General features: G+C 40.7%; 3 protein-coding genes across 7 annotated transcripts in view; 2 read left to right on the forward strand and 1 right to left on the reverse strand.

Annotated features, from left to right (window-relative positions):
* The first annotated feature begins 4424 nt into the window (after positions 1 to 4424).
* Positions 4425 to 5633, forward strand: LOC146376737 (C-C motif chemokine 4 homolog). Its single transcript, XM_084947035.1, has 4 exons — positions 4425 to 4555; positions 4690 to 4804; positions 4950 to 5057; positions 5154 to 5633. The coding sequence occupies exons 1-3, from the start codon at positions 4495 to 4497 to the stop codon at positions 5050 to 5052; spliced, it is 279 nt and encodes a 92-aa protein (XP_084803161.1). The 5' UTR covers positions 4425 to 4494; the 3' UTR covers positions 5053 to 5057; positions 5154 to 5633.
* A 7215-nt stretch (positions 5634 to 12848) lies between these two features.
* On the forward strand, positions 12849 to 15987 carry LOC146376738 (regakine-1-like). Its single transcript, XM_084947385.1, has 4 exons — positions 12849 to 13007; positions 13970 to 14093; positions 14200 to 14314; positions 15554 to 15987. Exons 1-4 carry the CDS (start codon positions 12944 to 12946, stop codon positions 15581 to 15583), a joined length of 333 nt encoding a protein of 110 aa, XP_084803511.1. The 5' UTR covers positions 12849 to 12943; the 3' UTR covers positions 15584 to 15987.
* A 7978-nt stretch (positions 15988 to 23965) lies between these two features.
* The window catches only part of rusc2 (RUN and SH3 domain containing 2), a 40314-nt gene continuing 37536 nt past the window's right edge, over positions 23966 to 26743 (reverse strand). For all 5 annotated transcript variants that reach the window (XM_084945518.1, XM_084945516.1, XM_084945519.1 and 2 more), the window contains one exon: positions 23966 to 26623. In XM_084945518.1, coding sequence (XP_084801644.1) covers positions 26416 to 26623 — 208 coding nt within the window. In that variant the 3' untranslated portion in view covers positions 23966 to 26415. The remainder of the gene's footprint in view (positions 26624 to 26743) is intronic.

Here is a 26743-nt window from a genome sequence, read left to right on the forward strand (position 1 = left end):
AATTCAAGGCCACCCAGTGGTCGAGTCTCCCTACTGCCCTGTCCACTCTCGAAATAAAGGCTAAAAAACAATTTGTGCCTATGAGGAAGAATGGTCAAGTTTTTCCTCCCTTAATACTGCAAAAGCAAACAAATCTATGATTTTGACACTTAAAGCTGTCACTCTCAGCCTGTGTACCGTGTATAAGTCTGCACTTGGTAAGACAGATCCTTAGGAAGTGTTTAATTAGGGCCAGAGCCCAAAACACCAAACAGGTGTGGAGTGAAATGTTAAAGTTTTTGAGTTTGCGAGCAGGCTCGGATCCAAACGTTAAGTTAGTTTCGCTCTGAGACATCCAGATACACATCGATACACTCCATCAATCTCCGCTCTGTCTACGTTCCCACATGGTACGACGACACAGCTGATGTTTCACACCTGATATGTGGCTGCATGAGAGCCTGCAGGGCCTGCGGCTGTCTATGACTAACTAAACGTCAGTTTGGAATGTCGGAACGATGAAAGAGAAATATCTTTTGGTACTCTTAACGCTCACTTTTGGCAAAGACTCCGTTTTGCAGTTTTAAACAGTCATGTGTGGATTTTGCTGTGTGGGTAGTGCAGGCGTTATTGCTAGTATTAATATTAATATTTGCTAAGCTACAGAGAAAGGTTGCATGCTCTGGCTCCAGCCAGGGAATCTTTGTAAATATTGCTTGATTGATTGAATTACTTCATGTGCTGCAAGAAGTACTTCCCTCAGCAACAATATAACAGAAACCACGAGTGGTCAAGGGAAATTTTCTGTTCCTTCTCTTGTTCCAATTAAATACAACCCCAGTTCCAAAAAACTGAGACATTGTGTGAGATGTAAATAAAAACAAAATCTCACAAACCCAGATTTTTTTCCACAACAGAACAAATCGAAAGTCTCTAAACATTTGATTTGTTCTCTATCTCGTCATCTACAGTACATAATACCATCAAAAGATTTTGAGAGTCTTGAGAAATAAGGGACAAGGTTGAAAATCAATGTTGGATGCTTGTGATCTTTGGCACCTCAGGCAGCACTATATTAAAAACTGGCACAATTCTATCACGGAAATCCCTGCTTGGGACAGGAACTCTTCCAAAAACCTGTGTCTATTAACACATTTGTCCATGTTATTCTCAAATGCAAGTAAATTGCAAGTAAATTTGAACATGATCCAGAAATGCTGCCATCTTCTCAGAGCCAAAGTCTTTTAAAATGGACTGAGACGAACTGGAAAAGGCACCATTAATGCTAGAAAGTTTTAGACAAACATGCTCCCGTGCACAGAAGTCGTCTTTTTGATTTTTGGCAAGATGCTAAACCGCATCTGTTACTCGAGCATGGCTTCATAGAAGAGCCTGGGTGCTGAACTGGAGAAACTTCCTCCTGACTCATTTCTTTGTACTGAAATGTGGTGCTTTTAGAACTCACAGCTTTCACAACAACATACACACATGACCATTAACTCTCTGCATGTATGTGTAAAACTTCAGAAGGTCAACACGCAGATTTAAGGAAGTGAAACGTTTATCAACATGAACACACAAATTGTTTTTTGGAAAAAGGATTTAAACCATTTTCATGTTTGTGTATAAGGAACTGTGAGACAATTGGGGGGAATACAGACGGGGCCATGAGTATCTTATTTTAAATTTTGCAACGCACAAAAACTCTCAAGATGTGGTTGCTTGGCAGGTGAAATCCAATGGGAGCATTTATGCAGAGTTTACAGAGTTTTATGCAACATACTGGCTCTTATTCTGCAAACTCTTTGTTTTCATACATGGTTCAAATGGTGTTTAGTTATTGACTTTATTCTTTTTTTACACAATGTGATCTTCTTATTCTAAACATTCATTTGTACGTGCATATGAAGCAAGCCCGATACATCTGAGGGGGAAGCTTTTTAGAGAGATCAGACTAAACAAAAGCTGTAAGCTGCAGGCCACAAAACCAAGATAATAACTTTCCTTAATCTTAAGGTAGGATAATCTTGATTCATCGAATGCAACTAGTGGAGACAAGGAAAAAAAAAAAACAGTAAGATTAATGGGGGAAACTGGTCTACACTACTTCCTGTGAAACAAGTTAAACTTCGCGTCTGGCCACAGGCTTTGTAAAAGTTGCATCACTCTTGGCGAAACCCTCTTTTCTGGCGGGAAAGGTTTGGCTGCTCTTGTGCAGCAAATCCTGCTCTCCCAGATCGAGATCTAGTGTTGGATGCATGCACACACAAGCATAAACACTCAGAAGAGAACACAATAAAGCGATTGCCCGTACGCATTCCATGAAAAATCCCCGAACCGCACAGTGAATAGACGGATCCCAACGGCTAAAGTTTGGGGTTATTACTGTAAAGACAAGATTAAGATGAGATATTTACAACTTTCCACTTCATGCAATTGTTTGTGTTGGAATTGTAGACTGATATCTTTGTGTAGACATGCCAAGAGCATGGTTTGGGAGAGCAGTTTCCCAAACCACAAAATGATACTATCACTATGCAGGTCTTCACACCTCAGTGTAGTGGACGACAATTCCAGAAATAGGTCATTTGTACTAATTCTGTTCAAATCTAATGCACCTAAAGCCAAAAAAGGCCCTAAAGTCAACACTGAATAATTTTAAAAAAGGTATTTAAATTTGCAGATCCATCTGCAAAGAATAGATTTCAATAAGTACATTTAAGGACATTATAGGAGACTCTGCTTGAACATTATTGCCCCTGTTCGGCCAACAATATTCGTAGCTTTAAATATTATATTCTCCCTGTTTTTGAATCTCACTCTTGATCTTCTGCACAAATAAACTTTTTTTGTGCATTTGCACATGTGTTGCTGTTTGTGGAATCACGGTTGGTTGAACTGCTGTTTATCTTGGCCAAGACAACCTTGAAAATGTTTCTTCAAATGAAGAAGGCCTGAATATCCATGGGCCTTTTGTTCCATCTGTGCCTCTTGGGTTTTCTAAGTTTGTATCTGTCTTGTGTGAAACTTGTATGAAAAGCATACAAGAGTGAAAACAGATATAAGATCCCTTGAAAAATTATATAATGAAACTTGTATGTTTTGGATACTTACTAAAACAATATATGGAAGTGGCCACTTTCATGAGTAAATCATATAAGCCTTATATGATTCAAGTAGGCCACATCTGATGCAAGTCTTTTATAAGTTTTTACTTTTCCATATGGGTCAGCTGCCTGTCGGTGCAAGTGTAGTCTCCATGAGTCTCCAGTGGTTCATAAAACTACAATAATACTTAATTTCTAATTGAAGTCAATATTGTTAAAAGCTGTAAAATAAACCTAAAGCTTTAATGAGGTAAAATGAGCACAGGATTCTCGAAGCTCTGCCAGTGCTGACATGCAGCCAGTGTGAAAACTGAATGTGTTCAAACACAGCTCACTTCAGAGTCAAACGTGGCATCACAAATGAGACCTTTTTTTTTTTGTTTCGAGCATGTTTGAAAGCAAAGGACGCACAAAACACTTCTTAGCTTCGTATTTGACTGATTTTGTGTTATGAACCAAATCTGATAACTTTGTGTCTGAGTGTTCCCTCCATGTATGACAAACCATGTTGTGTAGTTGGTGCTCCATGTGCTCATCCACTCAATGATGCAAATACCTGAGCTATATAAGTTTTGCAAGAATTGTTTGGTTTTGCAGAAATGCGTTGTGTTAACCTGCTTTGATATGTTGTTGTTACTTTGTAGTGTAGTGCACCAAAATAGCCTAAAAAACAATTCGCAGTCATGATGCAGCAGCACAGCTGTGGATGCAGATATCAGCTAGTTCCCCCTTTTTTTTTAATATTGCTTAATAGAAGCTTAAATTACACATGAGTTTTCTCCAGGATTTCCACTTGAGCAGACACTAGTGTGCTTCTCACCCTGTGAAAGGGAAAATAGGCTCAGGTGACCGGACTTTGTTTAGGGGATGAAGATGGATGGATGTTGCAATGTTTCCGTCCAGTTTCACATTAGTTGCAGAGTATCTCAGAGTCACTGCTCTTTGTCTTGCACTAGTGGGTCACCTGCACTGACTGATACAAGCTAATCCTCAGACTTTTATTTTCCCAAAAATCAGAAGACTCCAATTTATTTGATTGCAAAATCTTTCCTTTTTTGTAACGTTTGCACAAAACATAAATGAAAAAAAGTGCTGACTCCTGCTTGGTGTCAGGAAAGCATGTGGGCAAAAAAAAAAAAAAAAATACTCGTTAAGTTTCTTTGGCAAGAAAACCAAAAGTCAGGAGGAGTTAAGCTGTAATTGTCCTGCCACGTGCCAACATTTCCTTGTTGTTGTGCCAACTTTCACCCATTTCCAGTCAATGAGCCGAGAGAACACTTTCAGTTTCGCCTGCTCACCTGTATAAATGCACCTGTAGCTCTCCTCCTCACACCATCGCCTCCTCTGCTCTCCTGAAGAGACTCGCTCAAGCAGCCAAGCCGCAGCAAACCTACGAAGAATCAGAGACATGGCTTCCCGAGTTGCAGCTCTGCTCTTGCTGGGTGTCCTCTGCTTTAGCTTTGCATCAGGTAAGACAGAGAGAAAACAGGTGCAGACTGCATGACACCTCTCAGATTTAAACTATCACATGTATCCCTTCTGCCTGTTAAACTGACATTGGTGTGTGCCCTTACAAGTCTTCTCTTGTAATGTCTCCCTGCAGGTGAGATCGCAGTGGACTGCTGTCTGCAGGCTATCGACAAACGTTTGCCCTCCAAAAACATCGTGGACTACATCATTCAGGAAGCTGGGAAAGGCTGTGAAATAAGCGCTACTGTGTAAGTGTCAAACACGTGTACAACATTCATGCATATGTAGTAAGTAGTGAGTGTATTTGTGCATGGATGCTTTCCTAAAGACCCACAGTGCCTGGTTTACCTGTATTTGCCTCATCTCACTTCACGATCTCATCTGCTTTTTCAGGTTCATTACCAACAATGGCAGAACTCTGTGTGTCATCCATCCCAGCCAGAAACCATGGGTGAGAAATCTCATCAATATCGTGAACAAGAAAAAGCAACAGTAAATGAGGTGAGAACGAAACGATTTCCTCACTCCATCACATGTGATTTTTAAAAGTTATTCCCTGTGCACCGGCTAATCAATGAATCTTCTGCTTTTTCTTAGATGAACAAACTCTGGGAAGGATGGATGGAGACAACCAGATCTCATAGTCTGTGATGGCAATGTTGCACTGTAGGAGATTAAAACCTGTTAGAGCGATTACGGAGAAATCATCATTTCATCTTATTTATAGTGTTGTCTTGTATAAGCTGCCATGCCTCGACCATTGGCTCAATATATAGCTACATATGTGTTTCTTCTGTTTTTTTGTGGTGACTGTGGTGAAACTGTGGTGAAACTCGAACTCTGAGACGAGCAGCTGTGGACGTCTCTTTTTTCTTTCTTCCTTTTTGTTATGAATGATCCATAGAAATAGAAAGATTTGCCTGAACTTGCCCTGGAACTGACAGCAGTGTTACAATCCTGTTTCTGTCAAAGTGTCTGTGAATGACTCGCATTTCTGTTTTTGCAAGAGCTTGTACAAAATCTGACAACACGGCTTGTATATATCAAACGTATTGCAGAGAGTTATCCCAAAATAAAAGTTGGATATTATTTTGTAAATTCTAGTTGCTGTCTTTTTCTTTATGACTAAATCGTCTGTTTCTCTAACAAAAGAAAAACAAAAGTTGTTACGTTTTCTAATTACACACACACACACACACACACACACACACACACTTCATTCACACACCAGAGAGCAACGTGGGATGCTGTATCTTGCCAAAGGAAATTTGGCATGCAATTCCAATTCCTCCCAATTAGCATATGACCTGCTCTTCCTCCTGAGCTACAGCATCGCCAAACTAAAATTCAAAGAATTAAAAAGCCCAAACAATAAAACAGAATAACGCGATAACTGAGAGTGAATGAAAACAAACTGAGCCATATGTGTTCAGATAAAAGACGTGTGATGGTAGAGTGAACATGAGTTCCTTATCAGGGTGTATTTAGCGGTATCTCACTCTGCACCTCTGTGAGCGCGATGTGTTATCCAGCAGCCACACAGATGTTACCTGCTGATATGTGGAACTGGTGTCGTCTCTACAAGTGTCAGAAGAACTATGAACACACACAGTGAAGAACTGTTAAAGTGGACCAATTCTCCTCATTTCCGAGATCATATTTCTATACTAGAGTGAGTTTACATGATTATGATCAAAACAAACTCCTCATATGCTGGGTCTTGCAGCAGAAACACGTCCTTTAAGCTGTCTTCTGATTTGCTTGTCCTTGCAAACAGAAGGTCAGAACAGCAAGCTGCTGAGTGTTCTGTGCTTACAGCCACAGCTGTGGCTAACAGCTAAGAGTAGAATAACCATCTACAGTTGAGTGTTTTGGACTTTTGGAGTATTTGCACATGACCTAACCTCTTTCCCAAAAAGTAGATTCTGTTAATCTGGACGTCGGGATGAACAGAATCTAATCAGAATCAGAATCAGAATACTTACAGCAGGCAGCACGCTGACCAAACTTTACACAAACAACACACTGGGAAGACATGTCAGAGAGGTGGGCTGATAGGAAAAGACAATGAAAATACATAACATGACAGTTTGATAACAGAAAAAAACCCCACAAAAAGCACATGACTGTCAATACACCACAGAAACACAAGACAAGCAACAGGGGCGGGTAAAAGGGTGAGAGACAGCGCATCCGGTCCTGCAGCATGTCTGTGCCGGTCCAGTCGACCTGCCATCTCCCCCGGGAGGAGAAAAGCATCGAAGGCGTTTGGAAGAGGGGGGTGTATCAGTGTGTTTGTGTGCGTGTCCAGAGTTCAGCTGAGACAGTGTCCTTCGCCCTGCCAGGCTAAGTAAACAGTCTTCCAGCCGACCCAGGTGGCCTTGTGTAGGGGAGGAAGAAACAGTCTAAGCAGAGTCTGTTATCAGGGTGTTTTTGTTCAGCTCCAGCCTTGAGACCACAGCTGGCAAATGCTGGTTTTTACTTTAGTGCGAACAACTCGTGTGAATTTCAAAGCTGTTCTAGCATTTAGATAAACATCTAAATGTCAGCTCGAGCTACACTTGTCATCCTTTTTTAAAATGTGATGTTGATGATGTGTGAGAGGTTAGCGGTGGTTACAGGTGTTTACCCTTCTTGTTGCTGCTTTGCTTGTGCGTACACGTCTTTTACTAAGTGTGCCTCCGACTCTCATACATACTGTAGTAACTTGGTTCACATATATAACAGTAAAATGTGGTTAATTGTTGCTTGCATTTGTGATTTCCTCATGCTTCAATGTACAGCTCTGGGCAAAAGTTCCAAGTGTGTCAGATGTCTAGAATTTCAACCCTTTAGTATTTAGCGAAGTATCTCATTCAAGATATTTAAATCGACTTACTACACACCTTAAAATGTTTACCAAGAAGAATCGACGTCGTTGTGTGAGGCAAATAATAACTGGAAAAGGTTATTTTTCTCTTTTTTTACATGCATCTCCTTTTCTTTTTGGTTACAGTTACCATTATATTGGTTTTGCTGTTTCTGTGTAGTTTTTCAGGCCTTTGGGGTTTATTATCGTTGTGTTTATTCATGTGGCAATAAATGATCAAATAACAGCTGTTTATTTAAATGAAAATGTTTGATAACGCCACTTCCAGGAAGCTGTGCCTGACACTTTATGAAACCTTCAAATGGAAACTGGAGTTGGCCTAAAGACTCGACTGCTGTAAGTGTAAGTGACGAATGACTGGCGGTAAGCATGTCGAACATTTATGAGAATCCAGGCTGGGATTCAGAGGGTCTGAAAACAGGAAGTCCTTCCAGCTCATTTTGACCATTTGACCTGCTCGTAACAGAATCTCTGTGCTCACTTTAAAACTGTCCAGGGAGCCAAAGATCAGCAGTTCACGGCATTTTTTTTGAGTTTCCCACAAGATACATGATTTGTATAACTACAGACCACCCAAAAAGGAAACACGCTCCTGGGGGGGGAAGCACTTACTCTGGTCAGATCTGCTACAGATGTCCTTTCATAGCAAAACTAAATGCTTCAGATTTCTGTTGACTTTCACTCTTGTCTTATCGGTAACTAAAAAAAGCAAACAGTCCAATCTGAGACTTTCTCCAAACTTTACCGTAAGTGTGATTTGTAAAGACGGTCAGTTTAAGTCACAAAATCCCAGAGAGCTCTGACTCAGTACATCAGCATGCTTTAGGATTGTTTATCTTTCAGGTTTGTTTGCATTTCAACTTGGTTTCTTCCATCAGATTTCCATTTTCAGACACAATCTACCTCAGTGTTCGTGTTTTGTTATCACTTCCATATCTATGAAAGCCATATCTGGTTTATCAGGAGTTAGAAAATTCCCAGGTTTAACTACAACTTGGACACAGACTGGTAATCACAGACCGTATATAAAAAAAATGAATGAATTTGTATTACTGTGGGGCCTTTACCTTACAATATAAAGTGCCCTGAGGTGAATGTTATTGTGATTTGGCACTACATAAACAAAACTGAACTGAATTGAACTGAAAACCATCTCAATATTTTGTGCACTAACATTTTAAGGATGGCCATCACCATCTTGGTATTTGAAACCAGATTTGACCATATTGGGATGAGAGGGTGGAGTTATTAGCTCAGTTATCAGCTGGTATTAGCAAGCCTGGTTAGTTACAGGATGGATCAACGGGACATGTTCCTGTCATGGACTCTGTTACCAAACAGTAACCAGATGTCTGAAGCGGACATGTGAGTGCAACAATCAGCTGTTTGTGAGGGCCGACTGCTCTCTGGAGGATGCTGCTAAAAAGCTTCTTTCAGCTTCTCCTTATTTGCAAGGAGCACCGAAGTGGATGGATGTGCATAACTGATGCGCTTCCTGATGCAGCCCTATGAAGGAGTATTAGGGCCACATTAAGAAAAAAACTGTTGATCATTTGGAGATTGAAGGCAAAATTTAAATCGTGGAGATTACAGTTGTTGTTGCCACGGCTGCTAAACCCCTTGTGAAAGCGAGTTATTGAAAGCAACTGATCAACCATCTTCTGATAGAACATACATCCTCTGTATTGCACGAGCGTTCAGCCATCGATGACCTCGCGTCCGTCCATTACCAGACATTTCATTTTGTGCAAATCCCCTCTTGCAGGTTTGTGTTCTTCTGTCTGACCAGATGCAGCTTTCTGCACCATGGTTTCATGCATCATGACACTGTTTATGTGCTAAAAAAAAGTTCTTCCTTGTTACTAAAACTGATTCTCGATTTCATTACAGCAGCCGTAGCAGTTTTTCTTGAAATGACAGCTGTAACCTTCACATCTCTAAAATAAAATAAAGTATTTGGGCCCCATTTATTCTGGACTTCTTGAGGATGCTCCATATGAAAGTGCAAAAGAGTGCGATTTCAGTGACATCTGCAGCACTTTATTTTCAGCCCATGGCTTGGATGTTTTTAATTCCCACTGCAAAAAAATGACATCAGCGTGGTATTAATCACTTGTGTGAAAAAGTGGGCAAAGATAAAAAGTGAAAGTTTTCTGAAATGAGTTTGGATGACCTCTGGCCTTGTTTAACTCTAATCTTTATGCCTACCTGCATCAATAACCGTGGATAAACTATTCTCGTAAGCATGTCTTCAAAGACACATTGCAAAAGCTAAAACATGTCCTTTCTTGTTCATGCAGGATGCAGATTTATAATGAGAGATTTTTTCCAACACAGTCCTTTCACATGGACTACTTAATGGAATCCTGCCAGAGGCTATAATTCAGGCGTATCAACTGTTTAAAAACGTTCCTGTAAGTGCTTCAGCAGGGAAAGTCCAAACACTGCAATCGCCCAATAAGGCAAACTTCCACCCAGCAGGTTACAAGAAATTGAAACTCACTGCAATGACACGTGAGAATCAGTGTTTACTCCTGTTAATGCATTAAGACGGCGGTGCAAGCAACTTCTTATTTCCTTCAACAAGTTGTTCAAAAGTAAGAGGTCATCAGTCTGTCACAGTTGTTCTAAGTTCCTCAATACTATAAGGGGGGAAGAGAAAGCTGCTCTTTACAGACACCACATTCAGCTGCAGCGGTATCTGTTTCACTGGAAGTACAGCTGTTCCAGGGAGGTATCATTTACGCAGGAACAGATCAACGAGGAAGTTTACAACAAAGTGTCGTAATAATGGGAATCTTTATTCTTATCGCAGGTCCTGATTTGATTGTTTCTGGTCAGACAAGTCTACAGCTGAAAAGTAAAATAGACCCTGAGGGTACTTCACCTCAAGTCTGAAGAAAACTGTGTTACAGGAGGCTAAAGCGCTCTCTGCTCAGAGCACTGTTTCTTATCTCAAAGTTGTTTCTTTTCTTTATTCCAGCTAAGCTATGCTGAAGGACATGCATGTTTATTTAAAATAACAAAAACCATCCATGCATCAGTTTCACACATATCAGCTCAGTTTGAGGCTACCAGTTAATCTAAACTCGTGTTTTTGGACTTTGGGAGGAAGCCAGATTAGCTTCACAGAAATGGGGAGAGCATGCAAACTCCACACAGAGATGCCCCAGATGGGATTTAAACCAAAGCCCTTCTTGCTGTAAGAATACAGAAATGTGCTCAGTGCCAACCTGACAGTAAGTTTACTCTATTCCACAGTCACCAGTCAATCCACTGGAGCACCTTTGAGATGGAATTGGAGATTATCATCATGAACGTGCAGCCGACAGATCTGCAGTCACTGTGGGACGCTATGATGTCAAGTGCCACGAATAATTAAACTGTCTGGTTAGATTAAACCACACTGAGGAAACCGTTGCTGTGAACTGGCACTAAAACAGATAGAACTGAATTAAAAGTCAGACAACATTTGAAAAAGAGACGTCTTTTTGAGGCCGTTTTTAAAGATGCTTGGAACAACACTTGGGATGGCAGGCAGTGTATGTCCTTCACAATCCAGTCCCACTAAGTACCCCAACAACCCTCTTTTCATTTCTCTTCTGTTCAACATTGGTCTGCTCCCTTTACTGGGAAGGAACACTTCCATACATAATTCAAAAAATTATTGTTGCACAAAAACCCACAATTTCTCAGAGGCAGTTGGGATTTTGGAAACATCATCAGGATATCAGTTTCTGCCACATTAATGTGAGGTGCTATAGCGTAGGTGTGACAGACTGGTGACCTCTGGGAGGCCAAGAGGATGCACAAGTCTCCCTAACCAGAGGATTGATGTCCCAGTAGTTTTCATGTACAGGCAGTGCACTTTGGGAAACAAATGTGAAAATTTAAATTGAAGGTTACATAAGAAAATGTGCAAAGGATTTTGTTCCAGTCCGTAAACATGTTTTTAAATGCTTGAAGTTGGGCATTTTACAACGAGGGTCTGTGGAGGTTGACTTCCTTTAGGAGCCAGCGTCCCGTGGTTACTGCAGCTTTTTGACATTGGTGTTAGCTTTGTTTTACAACACAGGAGTTGCCACTTTGGTCCTCTGCACATGTAGTGCTGTTTGTAGATGATGTGACATCAGTTAAATCGATAAGTTGAAATAGATGAGTTAGAGAAACAAGCTCTGTACGCTCGTCTACACGAGGCATTTTATAGAGCATATTGCAGCCGTGTCAGTTTATTTTATTTGAAACAACTTTAATCGACTTTAAACTTTAAACACATTTTGACTTTATTCTCAAAATGAACAACAACAGTTCTATTTTTTAAATATAAATGTGGCCCTGGTACTCCGTCAGGCAGAATTAATTTTTTTTTAAAAGTGCAACAAGCATGATTACATCTCATTCAACCAGATCTGCAAGTACAACCTTTGCCCTGCGATTGCTAGGAAACACCCCACAGACACTTCAGCTTCATGGTAGAATTGAACTCAGGACCTTCTTGCTGTGAGGTAGCAGTGCTAACCACTGTGCCACTATTCAGTTCTTGCAGTGTCTGAGCTGGCATATCCATGAATTACTAACCATTTTTAGAACTTAATAGAAGTAAATTAAATCTCCTGCCTAAAGTTGAGCTTTTATTTCACTTGTGTCCACATCCTGTGCTTCATAGGTTAAGCTATGCCTCATCTAGCTGTACGTATTTTTGCAAAGGACTGAGCCCAAGTCCACTAGATTCAGCACACAGCGATACAAGTCAAATGGCTAATTTTTCATCCATAAAATCCTTTAGTTGTTTCTAATCTATATGACTGAAGCATTTAACTGTACTATATTTGTTCTTGTTACCTTAATATCTCCATAGAAGCTGTTAAACAATATGGGAAACGTCAGTGGACACTGTGACTGAGAATACAGTCCAATGTGGTCCAGTGGGGCCAAAAGCAGACTACAGTTATTTACTTATTTATTTATTATCAATTTTTAAAGTCAGTGCAAGAGTCACACGTTTGTGTCTGCATGGTTTCTCTCCTGTCACTCCAGCTACCCCCCACAGTCCAAACACATGCACTGGTTAGGTAAACTAGTAGGTGTGACTGGCTGTTTGTCTTAGACTTCGACTTCTCCACCTGCGCAGACCTGAATTGGATAAGTGGAAGAAAATGGACGGATGCTACAAACTCCTGGGGTTTGATCAAATGTGTGCTTAATATTATGTCTGATTAATTCCATCTTGTTATCATCAACAGGCAGTGCCAAGAAACAGCTGTTAAAGCTAAATAAAAGAGGGGATTTTTCTCTGGTTGAGAGGGAAGGGTTTAGGAGAAGTAGAAACAGGAAGAACAAAGTGGGATGATGAAAAGTGAAAGTTTGAACAGGCCGTTTGCATCCTATATAAGGAGTGCTGCAGCAGCAGTCCCCTCACTTCCTTTGCCACAGAAGTTGTTGAAGGGAAGAACAGGCTCTGCATCAGCCCATCTGTCTCCAGAGAAACCACAAGGCAACTCTTCCTGCAAGACCAGACATGGCTCCAAGGGGTGATGGCAGACTCTTCCTCTCCATCCTTTTCATCGCTTGTTACTGCACAGGTGAGTTTCTCTCAGGCATCCTCCAGTGCCAAATCTTTTTATTTTCTATTCATGCATTCTCATCTCAGGCAGAAATATGAAATGAATCACTGCAAAAACATGTCTGTAGGCTTAAAGGGATGCAATGTATCTTTAAAAAATAATCCCTTGAAATGACTAATAGAGAAAGCAGTAATCCTAAATATACATCTGTGGTTCTGTAGAATTGGAGTTTTACGTTTGCAGAGATTCCTGACAAATGCATCTCCAATTGTTTCTGCTAGATTTACAATTTATGAATCATTAAAGAGCTGAACAAAAGAGGACAGCAAAGTCTCGTGCAGGATGTAGAGATGAGGGTGACATCCAGTAAAAATATACTAAAATGATCAGCAGAATATTAAGTAAATGTGAAAATTAACTATAAATATGCTGATAAGCATTGCTTATCAGTGCAATGGCAAAGGTGTGGTGGTGGCATTCCCCTCGCCTTGGTGCATTCTTTGTTGTAGGTGAAAGCTAAAGTTTAACTGTGGAAAATCCCTGTCCAGTGACAAACGTGCCATGCCCCTGGGCGTGTTCGTCACTCTGGGGACTGCATCCTAATAAGTACTAATAAGTTGCACGCAATACCATGTAGTGCTGAACAAACCTTTCCTGGAAATATGTTCTTTAAATATATAAAAGTAGTAATATCAAGAAAAATTGGCATTTAAGCCGAAATGATGCAACTAAAGAGAAAAATCTTAAAAACTATGAATGAAAAGAGGCAAATATACGAACCTGATATGTAACCTGACACTTAAAAAACTATAACAGCTGTATTGTTTTCCTGTAAAACCTCACAGCTCAGCTGGACTGAACCTACATCAACCTTCACACACAAACATGACCTCAGAGACAGAGCATGTGTTCGTGGTTTCAAAGCGCAGTTTCGTTTTGGAGCATCACCTTTTGCTGACACGGTCTTCTTTGTGTTTCAGTGACGCTGGCACAGGTGCCCGTTGACTGCTGCTTGAAGGTGGCAACAAAACCTATCGGGAAAGGTCTCGTCGCAAACTACCACCATCAGGTCCAGGGACAAGGCTGCGCTATTGATGCCACAATGTAAGTTCTGATGAGGTGCAGTGGCTTATGTATGTAAAGGATCAGGATATAGAGACATGCTGCCATCACAAGCTCATTTTGACCTGAGTGATTTGTGTTCTTGCAGATTTCTGTCCAGAGGTGGCCGGACAATGTGCGCCCCCGTTAATGAAAAGTGGGTGGAAGGTCTGAAACGCCACGTGGATCAGCTGAGGAAATTCTGCAAGAAACAAAACTACACGGTACGTTCACTCTACTCTGCTTCTCAGCAAGATAAACTCTTTAGATGTTTTTAAACGTGATGGTGACCCTACTTAAGAGAAATACACTTGATTTGAAGGAATACTGCAGCTTTTTAGGAATGTAAGCTGCAGTTTTAAGAAGATTGCTTATGTGCGCTGAACAGGTACTCCCAGAAAATCATCACATTAGTCCCACTGTGTGAAACTTATCTTCAGGCAAAGTTAAAACCAAGCAGTGAATTTAAAAGAAGTGGAAACACTGCAAAACACAAAGGTCCAAATTTTAAATCAAATCAAAGTCTTTTTAATATTAAAACACCAGAACTTACACCCACCACCTCCTAACATGGACTTTCTACATCAGTAAGATGTTAGTTTAATCTCCTGCTTCATCTCCAATTCGTCTCCTTTTGCTTTCTTGGGTTAATGTTTTGTCTGTGACGAGCTTCTGGATGTTTTTTGGGGGGATGTTGCCTGAAACATCTGGATTTCAATTGTTTTTACATTACTGAACAGAGGTCACTTTAGGCCTGAAGGTTTAGACACTGAGGTTAGAAGTCAGGCCAAGATGAGTGTTATGGATAAAATATAACCTTTAAACAGATATTTATTATTTCAAATTGACACCAGTGCACATTTCACATGCACTTATTCTTATTTTACAATATAACATTTACTAAGCAATACAATAAATAAATAATAAATAATAAAATGTCTTCAAATAAAAACACCAGAAAAAGCTACAACGTATTAAATAGTGAGATTTAGAAATGTTAGATCATATATATTTGGACTTTATGCTGTCGTGGCATCATCAGTTAAACTCCTCACAGACTTTAACCAAAGCATCCACATGTTTCAAGCCTCATTTAATTTCAAGTGTTTTGAGGCCAATGAACTGTTAAACCGCTAATCCTGATACTGGTCATGTGGTGGTGCTCACCTCTCACCTTCAGCTGTTTGCTAGGTGCACATTTGTACCCTCTGTGTTGCTTTTGTGATAGTTGTTTTTTTAGAACACTCTCTTTTATTCCTCGCTAGTGACCCGTACGTTTTTATCTTAGAAAGCACAAGTCGAGACACAAGCTGTAATCACTTAATCGCTGTTCTTGCACTCGACTGGATTATGCAAGAGTCCCCTGTTACTGTGTCATTAGGCACCATGCTTGACAAAACAGGAAGTTAAAGCCGTGGTGAAAATAATGACCTTGGGGTTTCTGAATATTTGTATTCCTACAGGCCAAACGCTGCACTGGAGTGAAACCCTAGTGAATCAAACTTTGACCCTTCAGCCAGAGCAGTGGTTCCAAGTCAGCGAGGAGAAAGATGGGATCGACCACAACATGAATAAATTAAGAATTTAAGCTTAATGTGAAAATGATCAGCTATTTTTCTGCCTACTAAAACAATATCTTGCCTTTTTTTTTATGTAACTATCAATTTTATGAAAGACAAAATATTTTGAAGGAGTTTTTGTTTTTTATTCTGTGTGTTTTGTTTTATAAGTAAAAGGTCTGTGATATCGGTACATGAAAAAACTGAAAATGTGATTGTTTGTTTAGTGTCTGGTTCACTAAGCAACTTAAAACTCAGGAACAAGCAGTTTGTTGGTCATATGGATTTATGTGAGTGTTGATATTATCAAAATAAAGCTTCCCCCCAAAAAATCCAAATCGTGCCTGTGCTTCTTTGTCGATGATGCTCTACTCTCTGTTAAGACTGAAAATGAGTAAATGACCTTCACTACAATGCTATAATTCATCTTACTGTAGATATATATTCAGACCCTGGCTTATTTAGCTTTACAATAGGGGCTGAACCCATGTTCATAGATGTGTTCATAGACATCTGTGTGGAAAATATTTGCCCCTTCTTTATTTCTTTGCATATTTGTCACATCAACATGTTTCAGATCATCAAAGAAATGTTATTTTTGCACTGAAGTGTTTGGATGACTGAGAATGACTCTTTCACATCTCTGTGGAGAACTTTTGGCCAATACTATTGAGAAATTTCCACACTGGAGGGTTTTCTAGCATGGCCAGCCTACTTACAGTCATACCAAACCATCTGAATATGATCTCATTGTTGAATCATGAACACTGACCTTAACTTTGACAAGTGAGATCTGCAGTCCTCACTCTGCCTTCTGGATGAGTTGTTGAAGCACTCCTGTGGATGGTGGCTCTCAGCACCTTAGAATAATAATAATAATAATAATGGATTGGATTTATATAGCGCTTTTCAAGGCACCCAAAGCGCTTTACAATGCCACTATTCATTCACTCTCGCATTCACACACTGGTGGAGGCAGCTACGGTTGTAGCCACAGCTGCCCTGGGGCAGACTGACAGAAGCGAGGCTGCCATATCGCGCCATCGGCCCCTCTGGCCAACACCAGGAGGCGGTAGGGTAAAGTGTCTTGCCCAAGGACACAACGACCAGGACAGAGAGCCCGGGGATCGAACCGGCGACCTTCCGGTTACAGATACGCTTCCCAACCCCCTGAGCCACGGTCGCCGAAATGGCTTTGTAACCTTTCCGGACTCATAAATGTCAGTGACTTTATTTCTCAGCTCTTCCTTTAGATTGTGATGTGATGCTTTTTGAGATCTTTAAGCCTGCTTCAGTTTCTCAGGCTCTACTCCAGCGATTTCTTGGTTCAGCAGGTCTGGCAGTAATCAGGCCGGGGTGTGGCTGGTGAAATTAAACTGGGTCACAGTTAATTCCTGATCTGGGGCAATTATTTTTCCCACACGGGGTCAGCTAAGTTTGGATAGATTTTCCTTTGATAAATTAAATAATTTTTTAAAATATGCATTTTGTATTTATTCTGGTTAGCTGAATATTAAAGTTAGTTTTAATATTTTTTTTACAGGACTGTAATTAGTGCTTTGAACATCTTCACAGTTATTTTAGATGACTCATATAATGAATCATAACTGCTTTGAAAATATGATAAAAGTGCTTAAAAGCACTTGGTTTGTTTAACCAGCCATACAGTTAGCTGTGGGAACCCATCCCAGTTTTCATAAGGTGGTAGGTGTGGCACATCCTGGAGAACGATGCACTCTCACATTCACACCTATGGTCTGTTTAGAGTTTCCAGTTAACCCAGCATGTAGATCTCTGGACTGCGGGAAGAAGACAGAGTTCTGAGAGCTTAAACTGTTTTGCATGAAAACTGTATGAATATCCACAAATAAATCAAAATGACTCCAGGTCAGAACACACGAAAACACACACACTCGTTTTTATATCTTAGTGAGGACATCTAATTGACATAATGATTTCCTTACTGTCACGGCGAGTGAGATGAGCCGTGTGGAAATAATAAAGGAGGATCCAATCGCAGGCAGTAGCGAAGGCGTGAGGGGGGTTTATTAAACACAAAAGTATAGATGGACAAACAGTAAACGGAGAACTAAACTATACTGGGATAACTAAACTACTGAGCCTGAACAAGAACCTGAACATGAAGGAAGGAAGGGAGGGAGGGAGACGATGGTACACGAAGATAACAGCAGGGAGAACACACAGGTGAGACATGGTGGATACACAGACAGACCAGCAACTACAAAGACAGAAGACGCAACTTAAATACACACAGAGAAACACAGGGAGATCACACACAGGTGGGGGACACAGCTGGGAGTAATCAACAAGACGAGACAGAGGTAAAACTGAACACACTCTCATGAGACGCAGACCTTCACAATAAAACAGGAAACAAGAACACTACACAAGGACGCAGACTAGACACAGAACTAAACCCACACAAAACATGAAAACACAAACCCTGTGAACAAAACCCCAAACCAGAACCACAGTAATAAAATCTATCGTAAATAATCAAAACACCAGAGAACCCCAAAACACTCCATAATGCAAAAATAAACCCAAAACATAATAAACTCAGAATGCTGGGTCGAACCGACCCAGAACCGTGACACTTACTTGAACCCTAACCATCAAAAACTAATGCCTAACCCTAACCCTCAGCCTAAACCCAACCATAACCTAACTGTACACTAAAACCACATTTTGAGCCTCAAAAATGGCTTCAAACTCGCTGGGACCAGGATGTTGGTCCCCAAAAGTTACTGCTGGTCCCCACAGGTATAGTAGCATGCCAACTTTCTGTCCTCACAAAGATGTCTAAACATGTACACACACACCATAGTTTGATGACCATAGTCTTTACTCACCCCTTGCCTTTTGATTCCAGTTCTAGGTATTTTTTTCTTTTGTTGGGGGGGGGGTGCACTTTGCACTTCACAGTACCAGTGCGTTACTGCGGAGCCCTCTGCTTGACCTCTCTCCTGCAGCTGGGCCACAACCACAGCCTGCCACCACATGTCCCAGGCTAAAATGGCCAATTTCAGATATGAAAGTTACTCGTTGGTCTCTATGGGTATTTGGATCCTGCATAACTGTGTATGTGCAGGTTTGTCTTTCCAAAACACCTGAAACCCTGGTTAAGAGGCAGATAGCATTCCAAGTGTTGGAATGCTAAACTGATAATTACATGGTTATATGTCAGTTTAGGATTTGGTTTAGTGAATGTGGTGAACATCAAACGTTGGCATAGACAGCTCTGTGGACTGCTGTGTCCTGTGCAAAACCTCAGACTCTTGTTTAAAGACATTATGGCTCCATTACCAGGAATCTTCATTGAACCCAATAACTGGCTAATTCCAAGAGCCCTTCACATTTTCAGCCACTGCATCACCACAATGATCAGAGAACTTTCATATAATCTTTGATTTACTCACAGTTTCAGTGGCTACATGAGTTGGTTTTTTTTTTTGTTTGTTTGTTTTTTAAGGCCACTTTCCTAAGATGTCAGGATTTACAGGAACTACTTTGGCCTCACTGTTTTCACAGTTACGCAGACGTCCAAAACTCCAGCAACTCAATTTTATTTGTGTAAAAGCAAAGAAAACAAAGCTGCAAACGTCCATTTTGTAGCTGCTTATTCAGCTGAGTCAGCTTTTGTTGTGAGCTTGCACAACTTCCCTTTCACAGTAACATAAAACCCCCACAAAGTAAGACCATGAGGCATTATTTGGGTTTTATGTAATAGACAGTCTGTGAGGTAACTTTAGAAAATGAGAATTTACACGCTGGTAAATTTGGAGTGAAATTTCAAGGAAGTGTCAGTGAGACGTTTAATAATTTACTTATCTGGATAAAGTTTAATCTGGTGCGTGAGAAGGACTTTGTTATCCTCCACCACACATTCAGGAAATATAAAGCATTAGATTTCACACTAGGCTGTCCTCTACGGATTGATTATGATGATGTGGGAACAACACCAACACGAGGATATCAGATCATCCGTCATCTACAGTGAATGCGCCAACATTTCTCTTACAACTCCTTCATTTATTTCCCAACAGATCCTTGTGCCATGACTGTCATTATAGTGCAAAGACACTCCCAAGAAGGAAAATCCCTCTCTTCTTTCATTACATTAGGCATAGGCGTGTAGCCACATATATCACAATGGCTCAGGCTGCTCTGAGTTAGGACATACCCATATGCCAAAAAATAAATAAATAGAGAAGAAGAAATGGAAGCGCGGTTATTTTTCTGAGGAAAAAGCATCTTTTCAGGGGAATCTAATCTACGTCTTTGCGGTTAAACCATTAAAGAGGAACTGTGACACAAATAAGAGGCACTCACCGCGTGTCAGCACACAGCAGTCAGTGTGTCTGCAAGAGTGGCTCACAGAAATATTAATAGCACAAAGAAGTGATTCTTGCAAAATACACAAATTGTCAATATCTGATCACAAATGTGAGTAATGTGTCCAAAGCAAGCTGCCTGACCGTGAGCTGATTTCAGTTGATTTGCAGTTTCAGCTGAGCCATTATTAGCCTGAAAAACTTGCACCAATATTAACAAACACATTTCCAGGAAAAAAAAGCTGTGCATTTAAATGTAAACACGTTTGATGCAGACACGACCTTTAACACGTTGTGCACTGATGCATGTACTTCTAACTTTGCATTTGAGCACTGGAAATGTTTTTAACTTCTGTCTTTGTGAGTTATTTCAGGTTTTGAGACCAGACCAGACCCTTGACTGGAACTTTTCAGTATTGTGATAAGAAATACAGTTAGGTCCATAAGTATTTGGACAGAGACAGAGATGCTGGGTTTCCTGCTTTTTATTGTGATACTACAACTTTACTGCAGCAGCTTCCAGTTGCTGTTTGTTGTCGGCCTTTCTGTCTGAAGTTTAGTGTTTAACAAGTAAAATGCATGCTCATGATCAGGTGACTTGTCCATTTAAGAATATTCCACTTCTTCGCTTTGATAAACTCCTGGGTTGCTTTGGCTGTATGTTTGGATGGTCATTGTCCATCTGTATTAGAAAAAACACCCAATCAATTTGACTGCATTTAGCTGGATTTGCGCAGAGAGTAAGCCTCTGAACACCTCGGAGTTCATTCAGCTGCTTCTGTCCTGTGTCACATCATCAATGTGGTTTGCTTTGGATCATGAGCTGTTCCACACATCACTCTGGTAGAAGTAAATCTCTGCCCAAAGAATGTTTTTCCACAACTTTGCTGGCTTTTTAAGCTCTTTTTTCAGCAAAGTCCAGTCTAGCATTTCTATTCTTGAAGCTTATGAGTGGCTTAACCTTGCAGTGAACCCTCTGTACCCTTTACTTTCATGCCATCTTCTCTTTAGGTGTACTTGGATATCAGTACGCTGACCTCCTGGAGAGTGTTATTCACTCGGTTGGCTGTTGTAAAGAGGTTTGTCTTCACCATGGAAATGATTCTGTGCTCATGCACCACTGTTATTTCCTTGGATGTTCAAGTCTTTTTGCATTGCTGAGTTCACCAGTGCTGTCTTCCTTTCTCAGGATGTACCATTTTACCAATCCCAATATTGCAGCAATTTCTGGGCTGTCTATTTTCACAGCTTGGGATGGCTTGTTTCAACACATGTTGTCTGTTCACAGCAAAATCTGCCAAAGGCAAGCACCACACCTCAAATCAACCCCAGGCCTTTTATTTGTTTAACTGATAATGACATAGTGAAGGAATCGCCCACACCTGTACATGAAATAGCCTTTGAGTCAATTGTCCAATGACTTCTGTTCCCTTTCAAAAGAGGGTGGTGCACGCTAAGGAGCCGATACTCCTAAACCCTTCATCCAGTCTGAGTGTGGATACCCTCGAATGAAACCTGAGAGTCTACACATTATGTCAATTATATAACTATAATTGGAACATGGTTCAGTAAAAAGGTAAAAGAACTAAACTGGTCAGCGTCCAAATATATATGGACCTAACTGTAGCTCTTCAGAGGATATTAGAAACGGCTGGTATCAGTTTGGGAGAGTCGTGATCTTACTGCTCTATAACTGCACAGATTTATGACCGAGGGCACTTGAGGATTTGTTTCTAGCTAATTAAAGCATGTGGTCGTTCATATCATATACAACATGTGTAGCTTTTGTAGCATTACAGAGTCTGTAAAATGTTGCACATATTAATTTAAATTTGAGACTGTGGATGTTGGATATAATTTTTACTTTGTTAGGTCAAACATTTGAAAGACAGCAGCACTGATAAATAGAATATTCTCGTCAGTGACTGTGGAAAATACCCACCTGTGTGCTGGAGCTGAACTCAGAGCTCAGTGCATATCTGTGACGTTCTTCCACAACAAACTGGGGGAACGATTCATTTTGCAAAGTGACATTTTAGATCACCAGGGGTTATATGTTATTGACCTTTTAGTGTATGTTGAAGTCTAACATGCTCTGTGCTTTGAAACCAGGTGAATCATCAGATTAAGTTACACATGATGATGCACGGCTTTCACTAGCATATCTGTCAGCACCGCTGGCAAACCTCCCTGATGGCAGACAGATGCTCAGCTCTTAGCTGGTGTTAAATTACCCACCCTGGCTTTGATGAGCTGTTGACTGACAGACATCACTGTAAGCTTTACCTCTTCAACCAAGAGCTGTCCTTAATTGCCCCAATATAAATGTCTCCTAAGTACCTTACAGGTATTTAACCCCCCCGCAATCCAAACACATTAAGTGTTATGTACACTGAATTATCAGTGTTGTTGCTGTTTGAGGATACATGACACTACCCTTCAATGAAATCTTAATGTTACGTCATTGTTTTTCTCAATTCCTTCTTTCAAATGTTGTTTCTACAACATTTGATGCAAAATTGTTTTGCAAAACAAAACTTCTCTAGTATTTTTTGAAAGTTTCAAAGAATTTATAATAATATTAAATGCACTCATGGATCAGGCTGGTTCCATGAGCTTTAGCAGTATGGTTAGATTAAACAGGTATATTCTTAACTACAACCACTTAGTGGTTAAAGTTCAACTTGTGTAGCTTTACATCAGTACAGAAAGACATGAGGAGATATAGCTCCTTAAAGATGCTCTGATTCAGTGTGCAGCATTTGAACATTAGTTCATGCACAGGTGGCTCAGGCATGGTTTAAGGCTCGAAAAAGACAATATCGCCATCTGGTGGCAGAATGTGCTACATGTGGAGAGATAATATTATTGAGGGCGTAATGGGAAAGATTTATTTATTACAACTACGCCAGATCTGCAGACCATTAACCTCTGTAACTGGAACACCAACTCTCAACTGGTGTTTAATGACCCGCAAGAATTTAAAAAAAAAAAAAAAAAAAAAAAAAAAAAAAAGACTTATGTTTTATATATAATCATGGAGAAATTAAACTTTTCACAAAGCCCTGTGCGGACTCCTAAAAACACAAAAAACATCCACTACACAAGAAAATACTACAGAATATGAGTCGGTCTTCTGTGTGTGACTTTACGAGTCTCTCGCAGCATTGTGGAGGAATTCATCACTATGGTTCATTCAGGTTTGTGGACATTTGTTTATGCACAGTATTAAATAAGGTTGAGGTCTGAACTGTGATCGGACCCATGCAGCACCTCGATTCCTTTTCTTTTTCACCCATTCTGTTGTGAATTTGCTGCTGTGTTTGGGATCATTGGGAATTTATGGACAATTTCATGTCAATAGCACCTTTAGAAATAGATTTACTTGGAAATTTGGTGATGTGTTCAATGCTTATTTTACCTGCTGTATATTAATGCTCCACAGCAGCAAAATGCCCAAACATCTGCTTTTACACAGGTGCTTAAACTTACTGATTCCTAGTTTATCAAGTAGGCTTGATTAGCAGTACCTGGCTGTTACTTACCCTCTTAAGTCCTATGGAAGCTGTATTTAGTTTGCATGGAGTCCTGTGAAAACTTAACCACTCATAAATCATAAGCAGCTGAACGCGTTGGCATAGCATTAAAGCAGAAAGCACAACTTGCACCCTCAGTAATAATAATAATAATAATGATAATAATACAACTGCCTGACACATCTCTGGTTGCAGCCACTTAAATTTTACTGGAAAAGCATAAAACTAAGATGGGAACACTTACTCAGCATGCCCATCACTGGGGCAGCGCAGAGCCTCACTGATAAATGAAGCAGGTATTTAATAAGCACGCAGTAAACCGAGTCATAAGCTGGATGCTGCCCATAAATCCAGAGTGTTCTCGGGTAGAAAAATCCCTTCAAAGGTGACGTGTGAGGGGGAAAAAGACACTGGAGCCACACGAGTTTGTGATCACATGAGCACTTTGTTATTTAACATCCATAGTAGTTTGATAATGTCATACGTACACATCATATAGTCTGGACACAGAGAAGAGCAGTGTCACTGATGCTGAAGGTATTTACAGGCAGCCGGGAGAGAGAATGCAGAGAGAAAACAGACGAGAGAAACAAAGATCACTCCTTTCTTTCCTTCTCTGTTATGTCACTCCTACAAGTATTTTAATGCACAACATCCCAGATAATTAAATGCTTAATTCTAAAAAGAAGTCTGTCTTTGCCTCTGACCCCCTGGGCCTCCCTCGCCCGTCTCCGTTTTAATTACTGTGTGTTTATTTCTGTCGGTCCCCTGTGAGCTCTGAGCAGGATGTCAACGAACAGCAAGCCTTCCTCCAACGTGACGGGCAACTTGCCGTACAGTCAGCAGGTTGGTTAGCAGTGACACTAAAGCTTATGCTCGCTTTCTGTAGTCAACATAAAATGCACTGAGAAACCTTTAATAACATTTGTACGTACAGCTCTACAGCAGAAATGAATTCAGGAGGGTTTTAAATATATTTACATTTGGATGAAATGTTAATCATCTCGCTCTGAAATTAAATGTTAAAAGTCTTACATAAAAATAAAAACTATACAGTAATGCAACGGAAAACTGAAATGGTGAAATTATATCCTATGTGAGATTTTCAAAAAATACACAAGCATTCATTTATTTAATATATGTACATTAATTTTACCTCTTTATAATTTTCCAGACTGGCCTTCTGTATACGTTTAACATCCATCCAGGTTTAAAGTATACAGTCGGAATTTTAGTCCTCCATCAACTCATTTTGAGCCTAAGGCCACATTTTGCACCTGAACAGGACCCCCACAGAGCCTCCATCACAAAAATGTGTCGGGTTTCCCTTTAAACATCAAAAATATCACCACAAATCTCCTTTTCTTTCACGTGAAGGAGAATCTGTGCAGACATAAATCTGGAGGACGCGTCGCATTAGACGCGTCAGAGCACGTACAAAATACACCATCAGGACAAATAGCTGGACAGGTGCCCCCACCCCCCCCTGCACTCTTTAATGCACAAGTGTCAAACTCCAGGCCTCGAGGGCCGGTGTCCTGCAGGTCTTAGATGTGTCCTTGATCCAACACAGCTGATTTAAATGCCTAAATGAACTCATTTGATTCAGGTGTGTTGACCCAGGGTGAGATCTAAACCCTGCAGGACACCGGCCCTCGAGGCCTGGAGTTCGACACCCCTGCTTTAAGGCATGAATGAGATCTTTGCATTTTGAACCGGAATAAACTTCCATGCTGGGGTAAATCCCATCATCCCCATTTCCAAAGACACCTGCACAGCTATGCTTTGCTTTCATTTGACATCCATGTTTTCTGTAAGCATCCTTTTAGGTGCTTCCCTCAACTTATTAAATAAATAGAATTTATCAGACGTTTAAGTCACTAATGCATTTACAGTATGTACCAATAAATCGGGCCGTGTTCCCACCAGCTCAGTCCTGCCATCCTCACAGGTTGTCAAGTCTTCTTAGATGTGAGAGTGAGGAGAGGGGGAATAGGACGGTAAGGAAAAGCAAAAGATTTCGAGAGATTTCGTGCAAGTCGTCGGTGTCAACCATCGTTTTATCCCAGCCGTGAGGAAAGGAGGATTACTTTGTCTATCCATCCAACAGTCACGCTTAAATGAAGGCAGATCAAACAAAACAGAGGATAAAAAGAGAAAGCTGATTCTCCTTCTGCTCTCTTTTCACTTTGAATGTCTGAACAGCTGCTGACACGAGCTCGTGTGCAGATCTCCACCGTCTCATTATAATAATAAAAATATGCTGAATCACAGAACATTTATCCAAAAGTTCCAAAAGCTCTTACATTCATATCAATCTTACCAAAAAGCAAAGACTCACTCATTTCTACACGAATGCAAAGATCATATTAGCACTAAGTTTACAAGAGGACGTCAAACTAACCTGCGCCGGCACCGAGGGCGATCGTTTGAGCGGCGCGTTCAACGTGTGGCACAGCTGCACAGCACAGCGCAGCCAGGTGTGGAGCACGAGAGATCCTCCTATTTTTTTGAAATTAGAGCTGGATGATAAATAGACTGGACCTGCACATTGCTAAGCTAGAAGGAGAGGCAGAGAAAGAAGCGCTTGAGAGTCTTTGGGTTTGTTTGTGATCTTTGTGGGGTGCTTTTTTGTTTTTTTGGATGTATGCATGCATACGTGTCTGGATGTACCCTTGAAGCAGATGTCTGTTTGTGGTTGAGCCTGCATGCTTGCCCTCGCAGTTATGTCTGCATCCTCTCCAGCTTTACTACAATGATTTGTCTTTTTTTCCTTTAAATTACAGACAAAAACAGGTTTTTGTGTTCGGTCCGTGTGCGGGAGGGATACCCTCCATGTCTGTTTGGCTTCATCTTTCGGACAGTTTTCTCTTGCTCAGCATTGCCCGAAACCAGGAGCATCCTGGCTGTCCTCCATGCTGTTGAGGGTGACGTAGACAATTGGAACCAAGCCCTGGGTGGAGCCCAGGGAACAGAGCAGCCAATCGGGGTCAGCCTTGCTCAGAACGCGCAGGATGTCGCCCTTGTTGAAACTCAGCTGTCCGGGCTCGGTGGCGATGTGGTGGCACAGTGCTCGTACTTCACTGAGAAATCAACACGGAGGCAGAAGGTGAGGATAAGTGATCGAAAAGTATTCGGAAACATTTTTTGAGGGAGGAATTCTTGGCATCACTTCCAAGTAACACTACAATAACACTATAGGC

The sequence above is a fragment of the Perissodus microlepis genome, chromosome 12 (assembly GCF_051167445.1).
Source record: "Perissodus microlepis isolate ML-2025 ecotype Zambia chromosome 12, ASM5116744v1, whole genome shotgun sequence".
In the NCBI taxonomy this organism is placed as follows: domain Eukaryota; kingdom Metazoa; phylum Chordata; class Actinopteri; order Cichliformes; family Cichlidae; genus Perissodus; species Perissodus microlepis.